The sequence below is a fragment of the Antechinus flavipes genome, chromosome 2, assembly GCF_016432865.1.
Source record: "Antechinus flavipes isolate AdamAnt ecotype Samford, QLD, Australia chromosome 2, AdamAnt_v2, whole genome shotgun sequence".
In the NCBI taxonomy this organism is placed as follows: domain Eukaryota; kingdom Metazoa; phylum Chordata; class Mammalia; order Dasyuromorphia; family Dasyuridae; genus Antechinus; species Antechinus flavipes.
In genome coordinates this window covers 113648143-113675484 of record NC_067399.1, presented here as the reverse complement: position 1 = coordinate 113675484, position 27342 = coordinate 113648143, and the positions used below count along the sequence as shown (strand labels likewise).

General features: G+C 32.2%; 1 protein-coding gene across 1 annotated transcript in view; it reads left to right on the top strand.

Annotated features, from left to right (window-relative positions):
* VPS54 (VPS54 subunit of GARP complex) overlaps window positions 1-27342 on the top strand; it is a 76483-nt gene that overhangs the window by 3296 nt on the left and 45845 nt on the right. Inside the window, exons 2-6 of the mRNA XM_051975378.1 lie at window positions 13870-14031; window positions 14549-14790; window positions 17111-17189; window positions 18050-18084; window positions 19143-19274. Coding sequence (XP_051831338.1) covers window positions 13896-14031; window positions 14549-14790; window positions 17111-17189; window positions 18050-18084; window positions 19143-19274 — 624 coding nt within the window. The 5' untranslated portion in view covers window positions 13870-13895. The remainder of the gene's footprint in view (window positions 1-13869; window positions 14032-14548; window positions 14791-17110; window positions 17190-18049; window positions 18085-19142; window positions 19275-27342) is intronic.

Here is a 27342-nt window from a genome sequence, read left to right as displayed (position 1 = left end):
TAGTAAGTTTCTGAGGCTAGATTTGACCTCTAGAAGATGTCTTCTGAATTGCAGGCCCTGTCTATTTTGGTGCCCTATCCACTTTGCCATCTAGTTGCCCATAAAAATAATACAACATAGGTTATTTGTGGTTTTCTGACCCAGTTTGTTGCTAATAGGGATGTTTCTATTTGATTTGATAACCTGTGGTTTAAAGCAAAGCTTCATGTTTGCCAGCCCATTTGGGGTTGCATAATTGAATGTGGGGATCATAAAAGTATGATTTCTTATTAGTTAATATTTGATTTGTATACCTATTTTATATACTTATATACTCAGGGTTGCATAAAAATTTCCCCAGTAAAAAGGGGTCAGGAATGGGAAAAGTTTAAGGAGCTCTGATTTAAAGCATATTAGAGAAGTGAAAATTTGGGAGTTAAGATCATTTTGGCTTTTGCATATGAAGTGCATGAATTTGCAGTGAAATTCTTGAATATTAAAAACAGTTTACCATTACTCTATCTTTCACATTACATTGGGAAGGTAGATAGACGTATTTTGCTCATACATAACATATAGAAACAGAGATAAGGATCAGAAAGAAACACTCTTCCTCTTTGCCATCTAAACCTCTTTTTAATGCGAGGGGTAAAGCAGGGACAAAGTGGCAGAATTTCAAATAGTGGTTGATAAACGCTTCATATGAAGCTTGGACCTCTTTGAAAAGGGATTTCTGAAGGCTGCTAAAATACAGAAAGCCTGAAACTCCATCAACCAACACTCCCTCAGGTTAGACTTTACCACTGATTTAAACTTCCAGAGGCACAGTGTTTATGACCCCTTTAAAGAGATTAACCTACAAGTGTGGTACATAGTGAGCATGCCATGTTTCTACTCATTGATACTACAGAATGGCCTTAAGGGAAGTGATAGCAGAAAACAAAATGATAAATGTGAATTTCACAAAAAACTCATGGATTTGAAGAAATAGATGGTTAGCCAGGTCTGATGGCACACCTGTTATTTCACCTATTGCAAAGGTTTAGGTTAGCAGATTGTTGAGCATCAGTATAGGATAATGCCCCCTGGGATGGGCAGACAGACTGACTCAGGTCACTGCTTCTGTGTAAATCAGTAAGTAGTGGGATCTGGACTTGAGAAGTTGCTATCTTAAAGCCTGAAGAATATAGGGGAGACCTAGTTTTTTTAAAAAAAGAAAGGTAAAAATGGTAGTTATAACTTAATGTAAATATGAAATAGTATTACTAGATTTTCAGAAGACTTTATTACTAATATTTAAACTTTTGTAATTGGTAATATTCTTAGAAAAAAAGAATACATCCTATGCCATAAATCCCATCCAATTATTATCTTCAGCTTTCTGGCTCAAATACCATCCCCAGTATTTCCATAACTAAGGCTATTTTAAAAACTTGTTCAAACTTGTTGAACTCTCTGCTTATATACCACTTCTCCCTTTACCATAGTTGTAAAAAAAATCTTTTCATTCATTAATGTGATTTATCACTGACCTAGACTATTCAGAGAACCAAGAAATAAGCAAAACAGAGCTATATGAACTGATTGTTTCTTGGGATAATTGTAGTAAGTAATAAATAATCTCTAGAAAATCAGTTATTCTAGAAGGTCCTGCAATATAAAAGAGTACTGGGCAGGAAGAGAGCCAATTCTGGACACACTTATCACCTGCTATGAAGCTTTAGCCAACTCTCCAAATTTCTCTGTACCTCATATGTAAGAAGAGGAGACTGGACTTTCTAAACCTCTAAAGATCTCAAAGGATATTCTAGAAAAAAGCAAAGATGAGGAAGTCATGCATTCCAGGTGCATGGCCTGTGTAGAGTACAGAAAAAGTGGGGAAAGGCAGGAGGTGAGAAGTGAATACTCTCGACAGCATAGGAGTGGAAAGTGAGAGTTGGAAGTTTCTTATCAAAAAACAAAAACGAAATTTAAAAATAACAGGAATAGCCAGAACGATCTTTTGGGGATGTATGTAATACCTCATAAACCCCTGTGAGCAACACTGTATTGCCACACAGTAAAATGCTCTTCCTAATGATGACCAGGAATCACCAGTACTTTAAAGATATTAGACATTATCAGTTCAAGTGCTTCCTTTGGTAATATGAGTTTAGAAGGCAATTTTATAGATAAAGTATTCTGCCAACAAATTCATGACCCTGTGGCTCAAGTGATGATTGATAAACCTTAAGTTGATTCTCAAGTCTTAAATATAAAATCTGATTGGGGTCTGTACTCAGAACCCTTTCAGTGCATAGTAAGATTGCATGCTAATTGTGTAGTCAGAAGATTTCAGTTCAGATTTTATCCCTGACACTACTTAATAGCCTGGGTAAGTCACTTAGCCTCTCTAGACCTCAGTTGCCTTATCTGTAAAATGAGGATATTGTATTATATGGTCTCTTCCAGCTATAGTTTCAAGAAGCCAGTCACCTCCATCTATAGTGGAGTAAGACTTTTTATTCAACTCAGCAAACAATTAATATATTAATTGCCAGTTATTTCCTTGTAATACAGAAGAGATAAATAGCTCCTATTCTTATTGAAGATTTCTATTAGAATTATTATTAGAGATTTCTATTAAAAATGATTTTTAAAATTTTCATTTTTATAACTTTTTTCTGTATTATTATTACATTTTACTTGAAGATTACACAGAAGATAGTGTTGATTTGTGCATATTTGGTAAACTAAATATCTGAGTAGTCTGCCTTTAGCTTGTATCCTTTTAGATGGGTCAGTGATAAATCACATTGATGAGGATAAAGACATTTTTTAAAACTTTCACAAAATTGTGTCAACTTGTTTTTTAGAATTATGGTAAAGGGAGAAGTATGAGTAGAGAGTTCAACTAGTTTGAACAAATTTCTTTTTTAAAAATATTTAAGTATAATACATTTTATTAATGTCTTTTGTATTTATATCACAATTATTTCAGCCTCTATCCAGATTATATCCTCTCTGACAAAGAAAAACAATCAAGGGAAAATATTTGATACAATGACTGAACAAGTTTCTTAAACCAGCCTTAGTTATGGAAGTATTAGGGATGGAACTTGAACCAGAAAGTGAAGAAGTTGGATGGAATTTATGGCAAGAGATGTATTCCCTTTTTTCTTTTGTTTTAAAGATTTTTGGGTACTGAGAGAAATTTTTTGTAATAGAAAATTAAATCATGGATTCAAGATAGCTTCTATATTTTCCCAAGTACATGAGGGATTGAGTGAATGCAAGAGATTGAATGTGGTCACAAATCACTTTACTACAAAGACAATAAATGAAGTGATTCAGTGGATAGTTCTAGGTACTTAAAGTTAGGAAGACCTGAATTCAAAATCTGCCTCAGGTCATTAACTGTGTAACTCTGGTCAAGTCAACCCCTTAGCCTCAGTTTTTTCATCTATAAAATGGGTATCCTAATAGCATCTATCTTCTAGAATTGTTTAGACCATCAAATGAGAATATATCTTGAGTGTTTTAAAAACCCTAAAGCGCCATATAAATACTAGCTATCTAAGTGAGATATTATAGAATTTTAATTGTTAACATATTCTGTGTTTTGGCCATTACTTCCTTTTAGTAAATTTCTAGGAGAAAAAGAGGAAGAATCTGATCAAAATTATAATTGATGTCAAAATAAATTGTACATTTCCTGATACTTAGTAATATTGAGAGAGGGATACAATTGAATTAAGATACTGAAATATTTCCTTCAAACATCTAAGATGAAAATGATTAATACTTAAGCAGATTTTTTTTCTATTGATGGATAGTATTCCATTATCTGGTATCAACAGTAACTTATCCATGTCTTCACATTCTGGGAAATCTCTTATCTAGAAATTTCTATATAAATCTTCCACAAGGAAATTATCACTTCAAAATTCTGGAGCTGTGTCTTTGGTTGTGATAATTTTTTTTTTTTTTAAAGCTTTCACTCATATAATTAGCTTGTCAATTTATTTACCAACCATAGTGCAATAATTTTAGACAATGAATAATCATAACATAGTTGTCTTAGTAATGTATCATATAACTTTTACTACTAAATATTTACCTTTCCATTTTTTTTGCTTATCTCAGATCATTGAAATTACTATAAAATGTACATTAGCTAAGAGTAAATCGGTTGTGATAAGCAGAAAACAACTCAATATTGTACTAGGAAGGAACAAAGAGAGAGGTACTGACCTTGAACACAAATTTACTGCAGATAAGCCACGAAGAAAATAATTTTTAAGTGGATAATTGAGAATTTAACCTTTAATGTCTTTATTAAGACTTCTGTGCCCTCTATGCTAATATATTTCCAAGTACAGTGATAACTGAGGTGTCATTGTATTATTGGACATTTTCATTTTCCTTATTCATGATTTGATGTTTCTGTATTTGGAGATATATCAGATATATTTACAGTCTTTACTTTCTTATTTTTTTATGTTAAAGTATAAATTAAATAATATATATATCCAAATAGTTATTTTGTTGTACAAAAAGAATGGGACTTTGAAATAGTGTACAATTAGCCTGTGAAGGAAATAAAAAATGTAGGTGGACATAAATAGAGGGATTGGGAGTTTTATGTAGTGGTTCATAGTCATCTCCCAGAGTTCTTTCCCTGGGTATAGCTGGTTCAGTTCATTACTGCTCTATTGGAACAGATTTGGTTCATCTCATTGTTGAAGAGGGCCATGTCCATCAGAAGTGATCTTCATATAGTATTGTTGTTAAAGTATATAATGATCTCCTGGTCCTGCTCATTTCACTCAGCATCACTTCATGTAAGTCTCTCCAGGCCTTTCTGAAATCATCCTGCTGGTCATTTCTTACAGAACAATAATATTCCATAACATTCATATACCACAATTTATTTAGCCCTTCTCCAATTGATGGGCATCCACTCAGTTTCCAGTTTCTGGCCACTACAAAGAGGGTCGCCACAAACATTCTTGCACATACAGGTGCCTTTTTAAAAATCTCTTTGGGATAGATTTACTTTCTTGTAAAATTCAGCAGTTTTAATAACTTTATGACAGATGACATTAATAAATTTTCAAAAAAAATTAAGGGGAATTTAGATTCTAACTTCAGAAATTGGTCAATTAGCACAGATATCCTAGAATCTAGTCTTTATCAAACATTTTTATTGCATATGTTAGTGATTCTCAAACTTTTTGGTCTCGAGCCCTTGTCACATTCTCTTTCTCTTCCCCCCACCCAACTTAATAGTATTTTATTTTTTTACAAGATATAAAGATAACTTTCAGTATTCATTTTTTAAGGCTTTGAATTCCTCCCCAAGATGGCAAATTATAAATGTGTAATCATTTAAAACGTATTTCCATCTTTGTCATGTTGTGCAAGGAAAATCAGACCAAAAGGGAAAAAAGCCATGAGAGAGAAACCTCCCTACTTATTTCTTTTTTTCAACTTGGAAACATCTAAAGGATGGTTGATATATTTGTATAATATACTATTTTTAATTTAACAAGTGTTGTTTTTTTGAGGTGAAAAATACTGGTTAATTTAAAAGATCTGTTTGTTTTCAAAATTGAAATATCTTATGATGGTTATGTTTACTATATCAGTTTTTTAAAGTTCAAGTTAAACCATTTCGTTTCCACCTGTCTCCATTCCATTTTGTCTTTAAAAGAGACTTTGACACTTTTTTTTTTTTTTTTTTTGAGGGATGTTCTTAACTAGTTCTTTAGGAGAGTAGAGATAATGGGGAAGAAAGTTTAGTCTTGTTTGGTCCCAGATGGTGGAATTAGAAGTATAGGTGGAAATGATAAAGAGGACAGATTTTAACTTGATATAAGGATAATTTTTAAAATTAGAGTTTTCTCAAAGTTTGAATTATCTACTTTGGGAAATGATAATTTATCTCTTTCTCATTAAAGGTCTGGAAGTGGAGGTGGGATGGCAATGTAATAGTTGTTGTAGAGAGGATTCTTAATTCAGGTTTGGGTTGAATTAGCCAGCTTCTGAAGTCTTTTCTAACTCTGAAATTCCAGGTCAGAGTTATTTGAACTCTCTATCCTGTGGGATTATAGAATTAAGACTGATGATATTTAAAAAACAAAACATGTAGTCTATTCTAGATAATCTCTGCTAGAGAAAAGTATAAAGGTAGTAATACAAAATGCTTGATGCAATATTTGTTCATCTTTGGCATGCCCCACTGCACAGTTTTCTTGCAGCAGATTTTCTTTTGTTTTAGAATATGTTAAAATTAGCTGATTTGGCTTATTGGTTTTGAATTGTGACATTGCGGCCACATCTATACATCTTCCTTTTTCTTTGGTGAAGATGTTTTTAGAAAACTCTTAATTTGGTCTTTCATAGTGTTTTAAAGTATTATCTCTAGTTTCGGAAATAATAAAAGCATGTGTGTCAGATTGGTAAAAGACAACTAGTAGTAGTACACTAATATATCTAGTAACAGTGCAGTAGGTTTTTAAAGTCATAGCTCCAGTCTGAATGATTTATTTCCCAGTATTGAGTATTTCCCCTATTGTAGGGAAAAACAAAAACAAACCTATACCATAATCTAGTCTGTATTGTTGGCTTCAATAATCAAAAATTCTTCAGATATTTTCCTGACATTCAAAAATTACATATGTTGGGATACTTCCTAGCTGGGTGATCCTGGGCAAGTCACTTGGCCCCAGTTGTCTCAGAAAAAAAAAATTATATATGTTAAAACAATAAATATAAATAATAAAAAAATTAAAGCAAGTACTAATTTTTTTTTAAATTAACAATAAAATTTGTGCTTTTCAAAAGACTAATTTCTACTCAAGCCTGCTTTTTCTTTTGAATTCCAGACCTTTGACATCAAACTTACCTTATTTTGAATACAACCCATACTAATTTTTCCCCAAATATAGTTTATACAAAATCTTTTGTGTGGCTTATAAGCAAACATTCAATAAGAATAAGAAAAAAAGTGATAGAAGCAAAATGTTGATAGAAACAGGAAGTCTTTATCTTAATGTAAATACATTTAAAAAGTGTTTCACTGTGTTTTATATCTGTAATTGTTTTTCAGTATTTTTCTATATATCTTTTTCCTTTCAAAAATATCCCAATTTAAAAGCATAAGTTATATTTGGACTAATAGAAGATTTTTATAGATATAATGTTATGTGTCATCTTTATACATCAAGAATCTAATAAATATCTGGACTTGGGAAATTAAAAAAAAAAAAAAACAAATATCTTTACCTAATCTTTATCACTAATAATTTCTGTATTTTAGTGCATTTGTGATTTTATCAATATGTGTACTAACTCCAGTGGTATTTATTATAAACTATCCATAACTGTGTATTCTGTGAGAATTTTCTCTGCCTTCCCTGCCCAATTCAATAGACTCATTGTTCTGTGGCCCTCAGTTCTATTGATATTGCATGGTTACTATTGGAGTAGGTGGGCCATCCATCAGTTAGTTTTTGCTTTTTTTTCTGTATGACTTTTTTTTTTCTGGTCACGCAGTTTTTTGATGACATCATTTATGCCACTTGTGTACAATATGAATTTGTAGTGTGCTTCAGCCTGCTTGTACCTAGCAGTTCTTCAATGACCTTTTGACTAAGCTTCAACTTAACTTCTTTAAAAACTGTGGTATTCCATGACTTAACATCTGCACAACAACTCTAATAGAAGAATATTTATATTACAAATTTGGGCTTTTGTTTCAAGAAAAAACCATAGGACTAATAAAATAACTGTGCTGTTTCCGAAGATGATCCTGCTCTTCTTTTGTTCAACTCTATACATATCTCATTATCAGTTCTGTCCAAAATATATATATAGATGGGTGAACTCCATGAGTTGTCCATTCAACTGTGTATCCATCTAGATAGATAGTTAGAGTTTAACTTTTTTTGACTTAATGAATGAAATTTAGGAGGTTCTACAATGCTTAATGGAGGAGCACTCCCTGCCCTCAAAAGAAGCTTATATTTAATAGGAAAGATAATATGTAAACAAGTAGGTCTATATAGGATATATAAGAGTAGATAGAAGGAATAAGCAGCTGGGGAACTGGGAAAGGCCTGTATTATGTAGAATCTGAGCTTAGTCTTGAAGGAAATCAGGGAAACTTGGAAGAATGAGCTAAGTGGGAATAGATCATTGCCGACATGCAGCCAGTGTGAAGGCATGGAGATGGAGGTAGAATACAGTATAGCAAGCAACAGCAAGGAGGCCAAGAAGCCATGTCATAGAGTGCATGGAAGAAAATGTAAACATCTTGGAAAGGTAGGGCAGAGGCCAAGGAAGGAAGTACTTTAAATACCTAACCAAGAAATTTATGTGTGAAATTGGAAATGACAGAAGACCACTTGAACAAATTGATAACAGCCAAATCTAAACTTTTGAAAAATCACCTTCACAGCTGAATTGAGTGGGGAAATTTGAGGTAGGAAACCAGTTGGATGGCTATACATATTTGATTTATTTTCAGAGTTGTTTTTGCCCTTGCCCATGTTTTATAATCTTAAGCCTTTTTGTTCTTTTCTTCCATTTCTGTCATTCTACTGTCATGGTTTTGAGGACCTATTACTGACTATTTTTGCCACTTCTACACACTAGGACAAAGTCTCAAACAAAAATTTATTTATCTCTGAGGAAGAGATGGTAGTGACAAGAATGCATTACAGAGGGTGGCAAGGGGCACAGAAACAAGAGGCTAGGGAAGATTATGATACCTGAAGTATCTGCTTGTTGAACATTTTGTGTAGCATTGAATAATTATTTGTTTTTACTGAAGTTTGGTGATTGGATGTTTGCCACGTAGGAATGCCCATAATGACCAAAATGTGTTTCTGATAGTTTTCTGTGGTTATTTTGAATGGATTTGAACTAATAGTTGTTAGTTGTTCATATATGAGAAATTCTATTTTGCTGTATATTCAGTCTCTTCTTAATTTTCCTTGTCTTTCCCTTTTCTGCCTACTGACATATTTAGATTACATTGCTTCTTCTTTCATTGCTAATTTCTTTCCTTGATAATGGCCTTCAGTTACCTTTCTTTGTGTGTGTGTGTGTGTTACTTATATTCTTTTTTTTATATAGCTTTTTATTGATAAAACATGTACATATGTAATTTTTCAACATTGACCCTTGCAAAAACTTCTGTTCCAACTTTTCCCCTCCTTCCCTCCACCTCTCCCTTAAGATGGCAGGTAGTCCCATACATATTAAATATGTTAAGATATATGTTAAATACAATATATGCCTACATATTTATACAGTTGTTTTGCTACACAGGAAAAATCGGATTTAGAAGGAAGGTAAAAATAACCTGGGAAGAAAAACAAAAATGCAAGCAAACAATAACCGAAAAAGTGTAAATGCTACATTTTGGTCACACTCCTTTCCCAATGTTCTTTCGCTGGGTGTATCAGCTACCTTTCTAGCCTTATTTCATAGTACTCCTATGCATAGATCCTACTCTTTATTCATTTTTGCGGTAGTCACTCTGCTCTAGGAATTCTTTGTACTTTTCCATTCCAAATTTTCATCAGTTCCCTCCTTTTAGAATGTTCTCTCCATTTTCCATGTTAAGATGCTATTTTTCAATAGTATTTTATTTTTCCAAATACATATAAAAATAGTTTTCAACATTCATTTTTTGTAAGACTTTGTATTCTACTTTTTTCTCCTTCCCTCTCTTATCTTCCCTCTCCTCAAGATAGCAAATATCTGATATAGGGTAAATATGTGCAATCCTTGTAAACATAGTTCCATATTTCTCATATTGTACAAGAAAAATCAGACCAAAAAGGGGGAAAAACATGAGAAAGAAAAAAACAAAAATACTATGCTTTGATCCACATTTAGTTTCCATAGATACCTTTCTGGAAGTGATTGGCATTTCCATCTCAAGTCTATTGGAATTGTTTTGAATTACAGCATTGTTGTGAAGAGCCAAGTCCAACATAATCTTTTTGTTACTGTATACAATGTTCTCCTGGCTCTGCTCATTTCACTCAGTATCACTTCATGTAGATTTCTCCAGGCTTTTCTGAAATCAGATTGCTCATCATTTCTAATGTAGCAGTAATATCCATTACCTTCATATATTTTTAGCCATTCCCCAAACTGATGGGCATTCACTCAGTTTCCAGTTCCTTGCTACTGCAAAAAGAACTGCTACAAACATTTTTGCACATATGGTTTCTTTCCTTTTTAAAATCATTTCTTTGGGATGTAGACTCCATAATGGCACTGTTGGATCAAAGAATATGCACAGCTTGATAATTGCCTTTTGGGTATAGTTCCAGATTGTTCTCCAAAATGGTTGAATCATTTCACAATTTCACCAACAATGCATTAATGTTACAGTTTTTCTACATCCTGTCTAACATTTATCATTCTTTTCCTTAAAATGCTATTTTTAAAAAATCATCTCAAATGCCACTTATGATACTTCATTCTGAACTCCCATAATACTTTGTAATTCTTTTATAGTATTTATTATACTGTCTTAATATCAAGCAAAACATATCCATTATTTTAAAATTTTCAAAATAGTTTATCTCTTTTGAGCTTCATGACAACTTTTTTGTCTAGGTTATTCCAGAAGATACTATTGTCATCCCCATTTTACAGATGAAGAACTTTAGTCTTATCAAGGTGTATGACTTATACACAGTTGACTTTGCTTATACGGAAATGTGGAAAGCACTGATATTGATACTTAAGCAGCACAGAAGAAAAACAGAATATCACATAATTAGAATAAAATAGAAGAGAATAATTGGTTAAACTAGATAGCTACCAGGTAGTCTATCTCTTTCATCCCAGAGGTGGATGCTACAGGTGAACTATATCTGGATTTCTTACCTACCTTCAGTAGAGTAGGTGTTTAGGCTCGCTCTCTCCCCATAAGAGGCATATGACCTGTGGTCTCTTATGTGATTCCCTCAATTTAATTTGACCTTACAATTGGAGGGCTCATTTTGTATACCAAAATTTCTTTTCATAGTATTGGGCAAAGGTGATATTTTAACCCATTTTCCTAGTTCCTTTATTTTAAATGCCATGCTACCTTGTATTATTCTAAATTTTTGTGCACATAGATATAACAAAAATGATAACATATTTTTATAATACTTTAAGACTGACAAAACTCTTTATGTGCTTTTACATTTGTATCACTAGAAATAGATTAGTCATTTAGTGACATACAGAATGCCATACTAATGTCATATGTTAGCATAATGGGATTTTTTTGCTAACCCATGTGAGGTAAGCACATGTGATGTAGAGTTAATCATTCCGTTGATGAAAAAAATTTAAAGATTAGGCATCAAGGAAACATAAAAATAAAACATCAGAACTCCTAATAGTATGGGTGAGGAATAACATTTAGCATATTCCAAAATACAATTCTTTTGTGACATTAAAAAACCAAAAATGGTAAAACTAGAACCATAGGATCTTAAAGTTGGAATAGCCCAAAGACCATTTAGGCCAATTTGTGCTTAAACAAATCCTTCTACATTATGCCCAGTAAGTGGTCATGTAACTTTTATTTGAGATTTCCAGTGAAGGGTAACAAATCACCTCATAAGACATCCAGTTTACTTTTGCGTAGTTCAAAAAAAAGATTTCTCCTGCACAAAACCTGAATTTTCTTTTGCTGGTAACTTCCACCTATTGTTTCTTCTTAATTCTTCCCCTAGGACCAAACAGAACAATTCTAATATCTTTTTAATTTAACAGCCCTTCGATAACTGACATATTTCTCTCCACCTTTCATACTTCATACTCTTCTCCCCAGTTTTCAGGTCAAACACCCTCAGGTTCTTCATAAATCTCCATTAATAAAGTTTACTTGGTCTTTGTATGACAATATTGATCGTTTTTGAGTTTGTCAAAATCCTTTTGAATTCTGATTTCATCATCTAGGCTGTTGCCTAGTCTTACCAAATTTCTGTCTGATTAGCATGATAAGCTATTGTTAGAAATGTTAAAGAGGACAGGACCAAGCAAAAATCCATGAGGCACTCCATTGAGGAGTTTCCATGTTGAATTTGAACCATTAATTACTACTTTTCATGTTTAGTCCTCCAATCAGCTCTGAGCCCATCTAATTGTATTATTGCTGGTTTATAATGTCTCCAGTCTTTTCCAAAAGAGTAGTATAAGAAACTTTGTTACATGCTCTGCTGAAATTTAAATAAATAGTATTCTCTTGGTTTGTCAGTCCAGTAACTTTGTTAAAAATAAAAATTTAAAAAAAAAAAAAAAAAGGAAATGAGGCTAGACTGGCCCAATGTGTTTTTAATAAAACCATGTTGATTTTTTTTGTGATTACCACTTCCTTTTCTGGATATGCTCTAGAATTTTAACAGGAATAGAAATCAAGCTCATTAGCTTGTAGTTTTCAGATTCTGTTCTCTTCCCTTAAAAAAAAAAAAAAAAGACATTTGCCTTATAAATTCCTTCCAGTTTTTTATTGCTCTTTTATAGATCACTGAAATGGCTTGTAACTGCTAGTACTTTCTGTATAAACAGATACACTGTATTTATGTGTGTGTGTATATATGTTTGTGCATGCGCACATTGCCTTATGTATATATATATATTTATATGTTTGTCAAAGGAAATAACATATTCCCTTAATATATCCTTGTTTATGTGGATATTAACTCTGTTGTACATTTATTTCAGGCCTTTTCATTTCTAGAATTATTTTTCTTGGAAGAAAAAATTGCAAAGAAGAGCAAAGTAGGATTTGGATGGCTGTCTTCTCTGCTGTCAGTTCTCAAAGTGGATGAAGTCAGAGACAGGGACCAGATTTTATCATTATAATTTCATCAATCCTATGCACCAATCCTAGCTCTTACTTTAAACATAGTTTTTTTCCTAATATAATCCCCTTCCTCCAAAAAGAAAAAAAAAAAAACCCTTACTGAAAACAATAACAGAAAACACAAAAAAACTCCAACAGTCCTTTGCTGTCATTCTTTTCTTTCCTCAACAGCTCTTTTTATTCTCAACTTTTGTACCCAGACACTATTCTTAGAATACTATTCTATTAATTGTTATTAACTTTCTTTGTTTTCAATATACATTTTTTCTGTCTTAAGTTGATTGGCAAGTTTCCTGTGGAGTCATATTGATCTTTTTAGACAACACCTGATAACACAGATCAAAGGCAGACTTCACATGAAGAATTTTGTCCAGCCATTTAACCAGACCTGAATTGGTTTAATTGCACCATTGACCTCCTTTCCCTAAGTTCTTCCCCCTAATCTTTTAATCTTTCCACAAGTATAACATGAGCTATTTTATTAAACTCTTTGTTCATCTGTGTCTACAACTGATATGATTCTGCTGATCTCTGATAAACTTGTTTAGTTCATCATTCTCTCTTCTGAACTTAGAAGTATATATTATCATCTGTACTGAATTTAATCGGGTAATGTCTTATATGTGTGAATTTTGTAAATGTTTTAACTTATCTAATGATAGTTTCTAGTAGATTGTTTTTCAATAGTTGGTATAAGACTATATAGCTATTATACTTGCATTCTGCAAACATTTTAATTTTAAAAATCAAGACAATAGTTAGCATTTATATAGTGCTTCAAGTTTTACATAACTCCATACAAATATTATCTCATTTGATTTCTACAATAATACTCTATCTACTATACTATCAGCTCTTCCCAGTTATAGAAAAATTTTATGATTCTTGAGGGAAACTGGATAGAAATTTCTCTTTAAAAATTTTTGAAGGGTGCTTCTATTAAAGAAAAAAAAAGATGAATTTGCTATATATAATACATTAAATTATCTGATCTATGTTTATTGTTCTTTCCTGTTTAGTTCCATTTGAGGGGTGATTTTATGCAATGGCTTCAAGCCACAGTTCTTCACCAGTGCCTCAAGCAAGTAGCAGTGATGTTTTCTTTAAAAAGGAGGTAGATTCTACTAAACATATTCGACCTGTACAGTCACTGCCAGATGTGTGTCCCAAGGAACCCACAGGTAATGAATTCTCTTTTTTAAATAATATAGTATAGTTAAATATGGTGAAATATCATATTTGTTTTTTAAAAAAAGGTAAATATTAATTCCCTAAAGTAGAATAATTGTGTTTTATAACTCTTTACAACTGCAGATCCTTTACATAAAATAAGGATTTTAATTAAATGAAAGGTCTTGGGCATTTTTCTGAAGACTAACATAGAAAAATTTAGATTGTAATATACAGATTTGTTTGATCAAAATATTACTAAAAATTATTTTAGGTGGTATATGTAAAATAGAATTTGTTATTTTTGTTTTCCAGACCATGTTGTATTTGTCTCTACTTATGTACATATTGTGTTTAATTTTATTATGTAAAATTAAATTAATATTATTTCCTAAAAGAGAACTTGATAATTTTAAACTTTATTATATAAAACTAAATTCATAATACTATTTTCTTAAAAAACCAAACTTATTTTTTTCTTTAAAAGCAATTGTAAAGACTGAGTTTTTTCTTTTCTGTTTTCTGCAGGTGATTCACATAGTTTATGTGATGCCCCATCTCTAGTTGCAGATCAACATAGATGGACTATTTATCATTCCAAAGTAAATCTTCCAGCAGCATTAAATGATCCTAGATTAGCAAAAAGAGAATCCGATTTCTTCACAAAAACATGGGGTCTAGACTTTGTGGACACAGAAGTCACGCCTTCATTCTACCTCCCACAAATCAGCAAAGAACATTTTGCAATATATCAACAGGAAATCTCTCAGGTAAAATCATTTCTTGATTCTTTCTTTTTTTCCTTCTTCACTTCCTTCAATTAGTCAAGATCTATCTGCTAACTCCCATGGCAAACATATATAGTCAATCAAAACAAATTTCTACATCAGCCATCCCTCCCTTCTTCCCAGTTTGTCTCATTTTATCTGAATTCTTCACCTCTCGATATCAGAAGATGGTTAGCATGTTTGATCTATAGTCTTCTGGAATCCTGGTTGGTCATTCCACTCATAAAAGTTCAATATAAGTAATATCAGCATAGTAGTTCAGCATAATTTCATCACATTTGTGTACCATGACTTGTTGATCCATTTTGTAATTTATGCTCCCTTTCATAATTCCTCGTATTTCCATTAAATTAAATCCTCATCTTCCCATTCATTGCCACTTCAGAAAAAAATTACAAATATTTTTGTGCATCCTTGGAGTTTGTTTTGCTGGGGACTGATCTCATCTTAATTTACTCTGCCTCTCACTCCTTATCTATTTTGAATATTTTTATTCTATTAATGGGTTTTTCTAAGTCTGAAATTCTTTGTATGAATATGTTTATATAAAACTTTTAGTAGGACTGTTCTGTATTACATAGTTCAATATCTGAAGCTTTATCCTCATTTTAATGAGTAAAAAAATAAGGCTCCTTCCTATTTCATATAATTGTAAAGTTCACTGCAAATTTTAGTGGAGTTTTTCTGAACTGAATCCATTTTTGATAAGTGACCTTCAATTAGTTTTGAAAATTTTCAAATTTAAATTTTGTCTAAATTTCATGTTTCACCTTAGTTCTGACATCAGTATCTTATTAGTTGTAGGTTTTTTTGCTGTAATTAGTGTAGTTTTTTTCATATAAGATTTTTAACAGATGTCTTTGCAAAAATTCTGCTTATCACAAACTTCCATCAAATATTTAAGTATTATTACTAAACTTAATTCTTCTTTTTTTTCTATCAGTAACAACATCTAAATTTTATTAATTCTTCTTTTTGTTGTTGTTATTGTTTTTTGGGAGCAGGCATTTGGGGTTAAGTGTTAAGTGTCTGAGGTCTGATTTGATCTCAGATCCTCCTGACTTTAGAGTCTATCCTCTTGTCTAGGCACCATCTAGCTGCCTCAGCACTTTTTTTTACATTTCCTAATCTGATCATATCTGTTCATATTTTATATTGGAATTTTTTGTTTATGTATTTGTTAATAATGTATTTGGCTATTGACATTTGATTTTGCTCTGCAGTGCTACTTTCCATGTTGAATATGACCATAGGTAGACGAGTTTTCAGAGGGTTTTTGCTTAATGTCCTTAGATCCATGAATTGTCCCACAAACAATTAGTTAAATGAATATCTTATATCACATCTTCTTTGGTATTTCTGGGTCAATTTATGTAAACAACTTGCTAATTTTTTTCTTGAGTATTAAATTCAGATTTCACAATTATGTTATATGACATTTATATAGCAGTTCTTTATATTTCTCGTCCATTCCACAATAACTCTGGAGATAGTTGATGTTTTTACTAATGAAAATTTATAGAAAGTTTAGGTTTTTTTGCTACAGGTCATTAAATGAATTAGTGATAGGTGAGAGTAGAAGCCAGAGATCTTGACTAATTGTCCAATGATTTTTCTTATGCTAGATTGCCCCTTTGTGGATAGTGCTTCAAACTTTCAGCTCTATATTGCACACATCCCCTACAGTGTTAGAAGTACTAGTGGTAATTCCTGATCCTGACTTGGAATCAGAATAAGATTTTATGCTAGCACATAGGATTCAGTGTCAATAAGTAGTTTATATATGAATTTAATATATATACATTTAAGATATGCATTTCTTTTAAAATAATCTTTTATGCTCCCTCACCAAGAATTCAGATGCATTTCTCCTTTGCCTTGCTTTTTTGTTGTTCTTTCTGTAGAATGTTAAGTGTGTCAAGTGGATTGACCATTAACTTATGATCTTGCCACCAATAATAATGATAATGCACATTAATGTAGTACTTTAATATGTACAATATGATTTCCTCACAATTAAATTTTATAAGTAATGAAACAAAAAAATTAAATTGCCCCAGGTTTGTGACAGAGGCAGTATTTAAACTTAGGTCTCTAGACTTTTTGTGTAGTATTATTTCCCATGTATCATAAATAAATGTACTTTTTGTTGTATTGCTACTTGTTGAGACTAATGGAAAAATTTGGAGAATTTGGGAGGCATACTGTACTAACATATATTAAAACATTTTTATAATTTATAAACACATTATCTTTTGGTAGTGATGGCACAATTTTGTCTTGATTTTTTTTTTTTTAATAGAGAGAGAAAATTCATGAGAGATGCAAGACTATTTGTCCTCCAAAAGATACCTTTGATAGGACTCTCTTACTTACTCCTGGTATGGTACATATTTTGTTTAAGATCATGTAATATAGTACTTTGAGTAAAATAAGAACTTAGATTCTTATTTAAATGAATAAAGAATAACATTAATTTGGAGACTTTTATTGTCTCCATAAAAATAAGTGCATATTCTACTTCATAGTAACATTTTTGGTTCTTGTACTTTATTATTATGATAACTTTAATAAGTATTTTTAACAAGGCCTCTTCTTTTCTTCTTTCTCCTCCTTCTCTATTCTAATATGTGTGTTTGATTATAATAGTATTGGCAAGGAAGAGTGTTTGTGATAGGAAGAATAATTTTTAAAAAATTTCAGTGTTCTAATAGAAAATTATCCCTTGATATTAAGGGATTCTTCATGAATTGATAAATATTTTGGACAATTTTCCTAATTCTTATATTCCTTAGATTAAAGTATTTAAAAATATTTTTTTTACTGTTAGATTTTGAATTTATAATTTTTTAACATAAAGTTTGATGTATTTTCTGCCTTTTGTAGAATTATGTTAAAGTTCAAAGAAGTTTCTTATAACTATCAAATATGCCAGATTTAATCTTACTAATGCTTTATATTCAAATGATTATTAGAAAATATTTTGCTTTGTCTAGTAAAATAGACGTCTAAAATACATGTTTCTTATGGCATCTGCAAAGTTAATGTAATCTTGAAATATGTAATATTTCCTGTTCAGTGCTTAGTGTAGTGCTGGTCACCCAGGAACCAAAAAATGGGTGGCAAATGTACAAATGTTGAAGTGGTTATTGTGTTGTGGGTCCCTAGGTATACAAAGTTTTGTTTAAGGCTACAATGAAATAAAAGGTGTTCATCACACATTCTTTTCTTTTTCTTGCAGATAAATCCAGGACAGATATGGAACAAGTACCTAAGGTACTTTAAAGAAAACTCTTCTTTGCAGATATTCAAGAATAGCTCACCCTCTTTATAGGATCATAGCTTTAAAGCTATAAGAAAAATCGGACATCATCTAGTGTAGCTCCCCTCCCCTCCCCTTATTTTACAGATGAGGAAACTGAAATTCAAGGAAGTTAATCATTTTGCCATAAAGCCTAGTGAATATCAAAGTTTAGGAGTTATCTGTAGTTTTTAGTTGACTTTTTTTTTTAAATCTCTGTATTCAGGGGAAAGTCTAGGAAAGGAATTTAAAGAGGTCCGGATAATTTTCATTTGGTGGTGGTGTCTGTGTTAGACTTGACAGGAAGGGAAGGACTTCAGTGCATAGTGCGAGGTGGGCTTGGAGGAAAAGCCAAGTCGGGCATGAGAAAAGGGATAGATTAAAAACCTGGGAAGTCAGTCCCATTTGGCCACAATATAGAATATAGAAAAGGAGAGTAGATGTGATAAAACTGGAAAGGTAGGTGAGAACTAGATATGAGGACCTAGCACAATGTGCTGAATAGTGCTTGTTGAATGAATGAAAGAAAAGATGAATTTTGGATTTTGGAAAATTTAAGTTTGAAATGCCAGGAGGACATCTAGATAGAGATAGCAAAAAGGCATTTGGGAATTTGGCTAATTTTTTTTCTCTTTGAGAATGTCTTTTAGATACAGGTAACTCTTCATGCTTTCTGATTGATTTCCTTCTTAGCAGTCAAAAACATTCTCTAGAAGTAATGTTACAGGAAACATTAAAGAAATGGTAGGGAACCTATAATTTCCACATTGATTTCCAATATAGAGAGTGTGATCCTATCCATTCCATTGCCCCAACTCAAGCTGGTTTGATTAGATTGTTTTGATTTGATTGTTCGTTAATTATTTGAAATCTTAAAACCATACATTTTCTTTTAATTTGCTTACGTCATTCACATGTATCTTAAAGATTTATTACTCATCATAGTCTTATGAATGTTTGAAGGGATGTGACAAGTAAAGTGCTTGGGAGAGATTGAGGGTTTTTTTTGGTTTTTTTTGTTTTTTTTTTTTAGATTTTTTTGAAACCAGATTTTGCCTTGGAAGATCCCTTAACATTTAATTCAGTTTTACCATGGTCTCATTTTAACACTGCTGGGGGAAAAGGAAATCGTGATGCAGCATCCTCAAAGTTGCTTCAAGAAAAGGTAAATTCTCATTGTGAGATTATTCATTGTGACTTTTGAAAGTCATATGGAATACTCCATTTTTAAAACATGGTATGATTTCTTTGTAAGATTAAATTACTTAGTTTTAAATATTTCTTTTAATGTTTTGACCTCAATGCTGGTAATTATTAAGCCTACAACTTTTGACTAAGAAAACAATAAAATCTTGCTCCTCTAAAGTTTATAAACTATTGGTGGAGAAGGAGAAAAATTTGTTGTTCAAGAATTTCTCACCTCATATTTAGAGAATTTTCATTAGAAGCTATGCAATCCAAAGCATAAACATTGCCTTTTTAGTATGAGCACAACTTAGAAATTTATTTTAAGTAGTCATTTAAAATGGCAAATGAAACTGGACTGGATTGTGGCTCATTATCTTAGAGTCTTGATTTTAACATTTAGGTATTGTCTTGGGCAAATTGTTTCCTGTTTCTCATTAGTAAAATGAGGACAATAATATTTGTACATTCTGCCTTGGAATTATGAGGAAAATAGTAACTTACGTTGCTATGTAAATGTTAATCTTTTTTGGAGATTTTATTTTTCATAAATGTCTCATTAAAGCATGAAATGGCAGTTTATAATATTTGGTCATAATTTTCTTGTTCAGTCCACAAAAGTGATTGTTTTAAAACAGTACTTTTTGTTGTTAAAATACAGTAATTTCGTTTCAGCCTTTTTTTTTTTTTTGTGCTTAGTCTTATTGGCTATCATCTCCTCTTTAAAATTTATCGAATTAATAAATACATGTAGACATTTGCATATACTAATTTGATTATACCATACATTTTTAAAAAGTTAAAGAATTGCCTTTTGAGGTTTGGATGTTTGGGTACTTCAGAGTCATGATCATTATTTTTAGAATACATTTCTTTTAAAATTATAATAAGAAGTAAAGCTCCATAGTTTGATCAGATTATAACAGAGGCATCAGTGTTTGGTCTCTATTTTTTCTCTGCATTCAGGCTGAGAACATTCATACAGTGTCAGGTAGTGAGTCTTTATCTGAGAAGATAATGCGTTGCTTTACTCTCTAGTGACATCTTATGGCAGACTGAAAGTATAACCTTGACTACTCCCTAGTAAGTCTGAGTTCTCCTTAATAATGAAACACTTTTGTTGTTAGGAAGAAAAGGGGGAGAAGATCAGAGAAAATCCCCTTTTTCATAGACCATAATAAAGAGGTTATCTTCTCTTTACCAGCAATCCTCCTTTGAAAAAGACTAGCCCCTTTGCTATCTAAATATGGAGTTTTCTAACATAGGATTTAGAGATGAAAGACATTTTAGAAATCTCTTCTAACTGCTTCATATTACAGATAAGGAAATCGAGATTAGCAATTTTTTGAAATGATCCAGGCCACTGTACTGTGCTTAAATTCTCCAAAGGAAAGATAAAACTCCCTTTCATTTTTAAAAATTAATTATTTTAAAAAATAGCTTTTTATTTTCAAAATTTATGCAAATAGTTTTCAGTATCCACCTTTGCAAAACCTTGTATTCTAAATTTTTTTCCCTTCCTTTTTCCTATTCCCTCCCCTGGATAGCAAGTAATTCAATATATTTAATAAATGAATTTTTAAACATCTTTGAAAAAAAATAGAAAACCATATTTAAACATTTTAACTTATATGGGGAAAACTTATAAATTTTAATTTAGGAGGTATTAATTGTGGATGCTATTTCCATTTTCTAAAGAGATATGTCTTTAAGTAGGTTCAGGATTGTCTCAGCATTGAGAAATTTAAGAAACTAGTTGTGAACAAGAATGGAATGTGTAGGGGATATATATAATTAGGAAATAGAAAACATTAAAGTGTTCTAGCTTATGGAGATTAGACTTTATTTGGTTTTGCCAAATACTTTAGTAATTAAATTTCAGTTGTGTTTGAAATAAAATATTGAATTTTTTATTGATTTTGGGGGTATTTTTTAATTTAAAAATTTTAAAATCTGGAATTGAAAATGAGAAAATTTGAACAAACTGAAAATAAAATTAATTAAAAGACTAGAAAATCTCTCTGATCCAAGGGATCCCTAAGGAAGAATTTATTCTTTCATTGAAAGCATTCTATATACTTGTAACTGAAATGATGTTAACATGAACGAGACAGTTGGATCAATAAAGGAAGTTAATTTTTTTCCCTTCTCACCTAGAATCATAGATTTAGAGCAGCAAAGAACTTGAGAGGCCATTTAGTTCTACTCCTCATTTTACATATGAGGCAACTGAGGCTAGAGATTAAGTGATGTTTCAGAGTCACACCGATACTCACTCTATATCCTTTAGAATTGGAGGACTCAATTCAGGGAACATTTAATTGTTTGCTATGTGGAAAACACTGATAATATAAACTGAAAGCACATAGTTCTAGTGATACATGTAAGAAATATATGTGAATGTAAGGAAGCTCAAAAGAATTAAGATATTTAGTAGAAGGAAAGATCACATCTAACTGATGATATCTATGGGGAGGATTAGCAGAGGCTATGTGGAGGAGGTAAAACCTAAACAGGATCTTGAAGGAAGAAAGAGATTTCAGTAAGGTGATTATTTGATGTAAAAATCTTTCCTGTTGTAGCCTTTGTCGCTTCTTTCCTTTTCTAATCTTTGGTTTAGATCTAGATTCTACTATCTGTGTTTATAATTTTTATATTTCTTCTATTCTCTGAGTACAAGGAGATTTTTAAAGTATTTCCCTGGTTGTATAACTGAAAGATTAGGTCTGTTGTTAATCCTTTATAATATCTCCATATTTTCTAACCATAGTCCATTGTAGAGAATAGCATCAAATTTAGTTTGTAACCTCTTGATATGTACAAAACCCTGTTTCTCCATAAATAGAAGCCCCTCCACTATGCTGTTAGTAACTCTCCTCTGCTTAATGATAAAACACAGAATCTGAGTTGGAAGGGATCTAAAGGGCAATTTAGCCTACTTCATACTTTTTTTTTAACTAAAGCTTTTTATTTTCAAAACACATGCACTCACCCTTGCAAAATCTTGTGTTCCAGATATTTTTTTCTCCATCTTTTCCTTCCTACCCCTTTCCTAGATGGCAAGTAATCCAATATATATTAAACATGTGCAGTATTTCTGTACATATTTCCACAATTATCATGCTGTACAAGAAAAAAAATAAGAAAGAAAACAAAATGTAAGCAGACAATAAAAAAAATGAAAATGCTATGTTGTGATCCATACTCAGTCCCCAAAGTCTTCTCTCTGGGTACAGATGGTTTTCTTCATCACAAGATCATTGGACTGAATCACCTCACTGTTGAAAAAAGCCACAGCCATCAGAGTTGATTATCATATAATCTTATTGTTGCTGTGTATCATGTTCTTTTGATTCTATTCACTTCACTTAACATCAGTTTGTGTAAGTCTCTCCAGGACTTTCTGAAATCATCCTGCTGGTCATTTCTTACAGAACAATAATATTCCATAACTTTCATATACCACAATTTATTTAGCCATTCTCCAATTAACGGCCATCCACTCAATTTCCAGTTTCTTGCCATTACAAAAAAGGCTGCCATAAATATTTTTGCAAATGTGGGTCCCTTTCCCTCCTTTTTGATCTCTTTGGGATATAAACCCAGTAGAGATCAAAGGATATGCACAGCCTGATAGCCCTTTGGGCCTAGTTCCAAATTGCTCTCCAGAATGATTGGATCAGTTCACAACTCCATCAACAGTGTATTAGTGTCCCAGTAGTCCCCACATCCCCTCCAACATTCATCATTATCTTTTCCTGTCATCTTAGCTAATTCAAGAAATACAGTATAGTGGTGCCTCAGAATTGCCTTAATTTACATTTTTCTTATCATGTGATTTAGAGCATTTTTTCATATGACTAGAAATGGTTTTAATTTCTATATTTGAAAACTGTTCGTATCCTTTGACCGTTTATCAATTGGAGAATGGCTTGTATTCTTATAATTTTGAGTCATTCTCTATATATTTTAGAAATTTTAGAAATGAGGCCTTTATCAGAACCCTTCAATGTAAAAAATTTTTTTCCAGTTTTCAGCTTTCCTTCTAATTTTGTCTTCCAGTGGTTTGTACAAAAACCTTTTAATTTAACATAATCAAAATTATCTGTTTTGCCTTCCATAATGTACTCGTTCTTTGGCCATAAATTTCTTCCTTCTCCACAGATCTGAGAGGTAGACTATCTTTTGTTCTTCTAATTTTCTTATAGTATCATTCTTTATATCTAAGTCATGAACCTATTTTGACCGTATCTTGGTATATAGAGTGTTAGGTGTTCACCTCATACTTTAACAATAGAATGTACGCAGTAAATCGTTAGCCTTGCTTGAAAACCCCTAGTGTCCACCTCTCACTCTTAATCTTTGAGAAGTTTTTCCTGCATCAAACCTATGTTTGCTCTGTTGCATTTTACATGAATTGTTCTTACTCCTGCTTACTGAAGTGAGGCATGATAAGGCTATGGGAGGTAGCACGTTATATAATAGGAAATATGTTAGTGAGGAAACAACTGGGTTTAAATCCTGTCTATGGCACTTATTAGCTATGTGACCGTTGGCTCATTTAACATTTTTCTGGCTCAATTTCCTTGTCTGTAAAGTGGAGATAATAATAAAAACCCAGAAGGGGGCAACTAGATGGCTCAGTGGAATGCCGGCCCTGAAGTCAGGACCTGAGTTCAAATCTGGCCTCAGACACTTAACACGTCTTACCTGTGTGACCCTGGGCAAGTCACTTAACCTCAGTTTCCTCAACAACAAGGGAAAAAACCAACCAACCAAACAAACAAAACCACCCAGAGGGTTGCAAATGAAATCATGTCTAGAAACTATTTTGCATATGTAAAAAACGCTGTATAAACATAATGGTAATTATATTATCCGTATTTGAGCCTTTTAAATACTTATAGGACAGCTACCATGTTTTCTCCTCACTTTTGTTTTCTCTAGACTAAGCATTTCTACTGTTTTTAATGGATTCTTATATGGCATGAAATTAAAACCTTTGCTGTCTTGGTTATGCTTTCCTGGATGAACACCAGCTTGTCAGTGTTCTTTCTAAAATGAAACTGAACCTAGACTTGAATGCATTTCTCAGATGTGGTTTGACCAGAATAGAATACAACAGCATTGTCATCTCTCTCATTCTGGAAATGGCACCTCTTGTAATTCAGTCTAAAATTTCTTTAGTTTTCTTGGTTTCCATTTCTCCCTTTTGTATTATACTACTATCCACTGAAATTCCCAGATTTTTTTTAGATTAACTTCCATCTGAATTTTCCCCATCATGTATTTGTAGAACTAATTTTTTTTATTCCAAAACTTTGTATATCTCATTATTAATATCATCTTATTAGATTCTACTCATTGTTCTAGCTTGTCAAAATCTTAATGGATGGTAATTGCCACTTAATGTGATGACTTTGTGTCTTTTGCGGTTTTGACAAGTGTGCCATTTATGCCTTTGTCCAAGGGATAGAAATATAAAAGAGCATGAGAACAGCTTCCTCCTCATAGAAAATGAGAAAATAGAGACTATTTGCAAGAGCTCCCTCTTCCCCTTTCTGTATCTCAAAACCCTTTGACTTTACCTTTACTTTTTTCTCTTTATGAGTCTTTAATGATGAGATAGTTCTTCTCCTTGGCAAGAAAAACTCTTTGTGCTCTTGATCCCAATGCTTCCTGTCTTGTCCTAATCTTCCCTCCTCTGATCTTCAGCCTTTCCTCATATTTCTCTTGCCTCAGACTTGTTTGTGTCTCCTTCATTCTTTTAAAAACTTTTGTAAAACCCTGCCATTCCCTCAAATATTCACCCTATATATTTTTTGAACTTTTTACAGTCAAGCTTCTAGAAAAAGCCATCTGTCTTTATTATCTCCATTTCCTTTCACTTAATCCTTAATCCATTGCCTTTGTTATTTCAGCTTCAAAACTCAACTAAAATTGCTTTCTCATTTTAATTTGGAATGGTCAGTTTTTCTCAAGATTCCCCTCATTTCCAGCCCAACAACCAAATTGTATAAGGGAGAATGGATCCAAATGGAATTTTTCCTGATGGTTCTTCCATATTTTGAAAGTTGAAATAATTATTTAGGCAAGTGAAGAGATAGGTTTTTCTATAGTTGGCAGTAGATATCTAGGTAATCGAAGGCTTCCATCACTAATGTAGCATATCTCTATTCGGATTGCCGGAACTCTTTTTTTATTTCTTCTTTTTTATCTGGGTGACCTGTAGTTTCATTCAGAGGACAATATTGTTTCTGTTTCTTCCTCTATTCTTCCTTGACCACATATTTACCATATGTCTTGCTTTCTCTATGACTATATTTTCTTAATATGCAGTGTTATTGTATGTGGGGGAAATGTTTCCCTCTCTCTTATCTTGTTTCCTTTGAATAAGACATACCTTTCCAGAACCATATTCTAGTTATAAGTCATATTTCAGTGAATAGTTTTGTGTCTCTTTACCTTATTTTATTCCTTTTGGAAGCTATACTCTGTCCATTTATGTATAGACATCTCAAGCCTTGGATATATAGGCTCTTTTCTTAGATTTTGTCTTTTGTGAATTTTTGGGTGCCCTCTGCTGCTATTCTTTAAACATTTTAGCACTTTCAGTGAAATATCTTCAAAACTAAATTTTAATACCACTCTAATTTTCAATTCATTAAACCTGCATTTAATCAAGTTCTTTTAATAAAGAATTGCAATTTATAAAACATGGCATAATATATAGGATGTTGAACTGAAGAGTCTTGAAGATCTGTTCCATGGAATGCCTTGTCCATTTGTTAGCTCTGTAACCTTCGAGGAGCGACTTCACTTCAGTTTCCTCATCTGTAACATGGAGTTTATAAGAGCACCCATCCTAAATCTCTGATGCAAAAAATACATGAAAAGATTAAATGGAGGGATTTTTATTTATTATTTATTTTATTATATGTTTATACAGCGTTTTTTACATGTGCAAAATAATTTCTAGACATGATTTCATTTGCAACCCTCTGGGTGGTTTTGTTTGGTTGGTTGGTTGGTTTTTTCCCTTGTTGTTGAGGAAACTGAGGTTAAGTGACTTGCCCAGGGTCACACAGGTAAGACGTGTTAAGTGTCTGAGGCCAGATTTGAACTCAGGTCCTGACTTCAGGGCCGGCACTCCACTGAGCCTTTATTTTTATTTTATTTTATTTTAAATTATAATTTAAAATTATAAAATTTTATTTTATTTTTTTACTTTAAGAAGTAATCATATTAAAAGAAGTTTGATTTAAATATGCTTTAAGTCCTTCTTTGGAAAGCAAATCTTCACATAAACAATGCTTTTCCTTGTTCCTTCCCAAAAGTGATGTAATTATTGATCACATATAAAACAAGATCACAGAAGCATTGATCTAGAATTGAAAGGGCCTTTTAAAAGGCATCTAGTCCAATACCCTTGTTTTATAGATGATAAAACTATTTGCCTTTGTTGTTTCTTATTTGTTTTCATTATATGATCTGTAATATTTATCAGCCTTTCTTGTCTATGTTGTTGCTTGGTTAACTTCACATATGTACTTTTCCCCCCAGGTTCACATTTCTAAATGTGAAAAGTTCTAAAAAGTTCTAATTTGCTTTTCCTTTTTCATGATTGATATCTCTTCCCATGTTTTAGATACAAAGAATTTTTATCATCCTTACCTGTGCCTTTCCCATTTTCCCCCTCATCCCATTGAAACTATTATTTCCAAGGTCACAGGGCTATTTCTGTAGAATGCTTCCCAAGTTTAGAACCATTCCTAATCCTCTCTTCCTCTTCCCTTCCCCCCTTCCTCCCCCCCCCCCCCTTTTTTAAAATAGAATCATGTTAGAGGTTGTTGTAGGCCTAGGGAGGAGAATGTGCAAATCCTCAAAGGCAGGAGAAAGTAGCAAGGATGACTTTGGACGGAGGTTAGTAATTCAGTCCGATTCAAGTGTGGTATATGCCACAGGATCAAATGACCGTAAGATTAAGAACAAGATAAAAGGTAGGGGAAGACTAATTAGCAAGCATTCTTAAAAATTCAGCAGCTAGT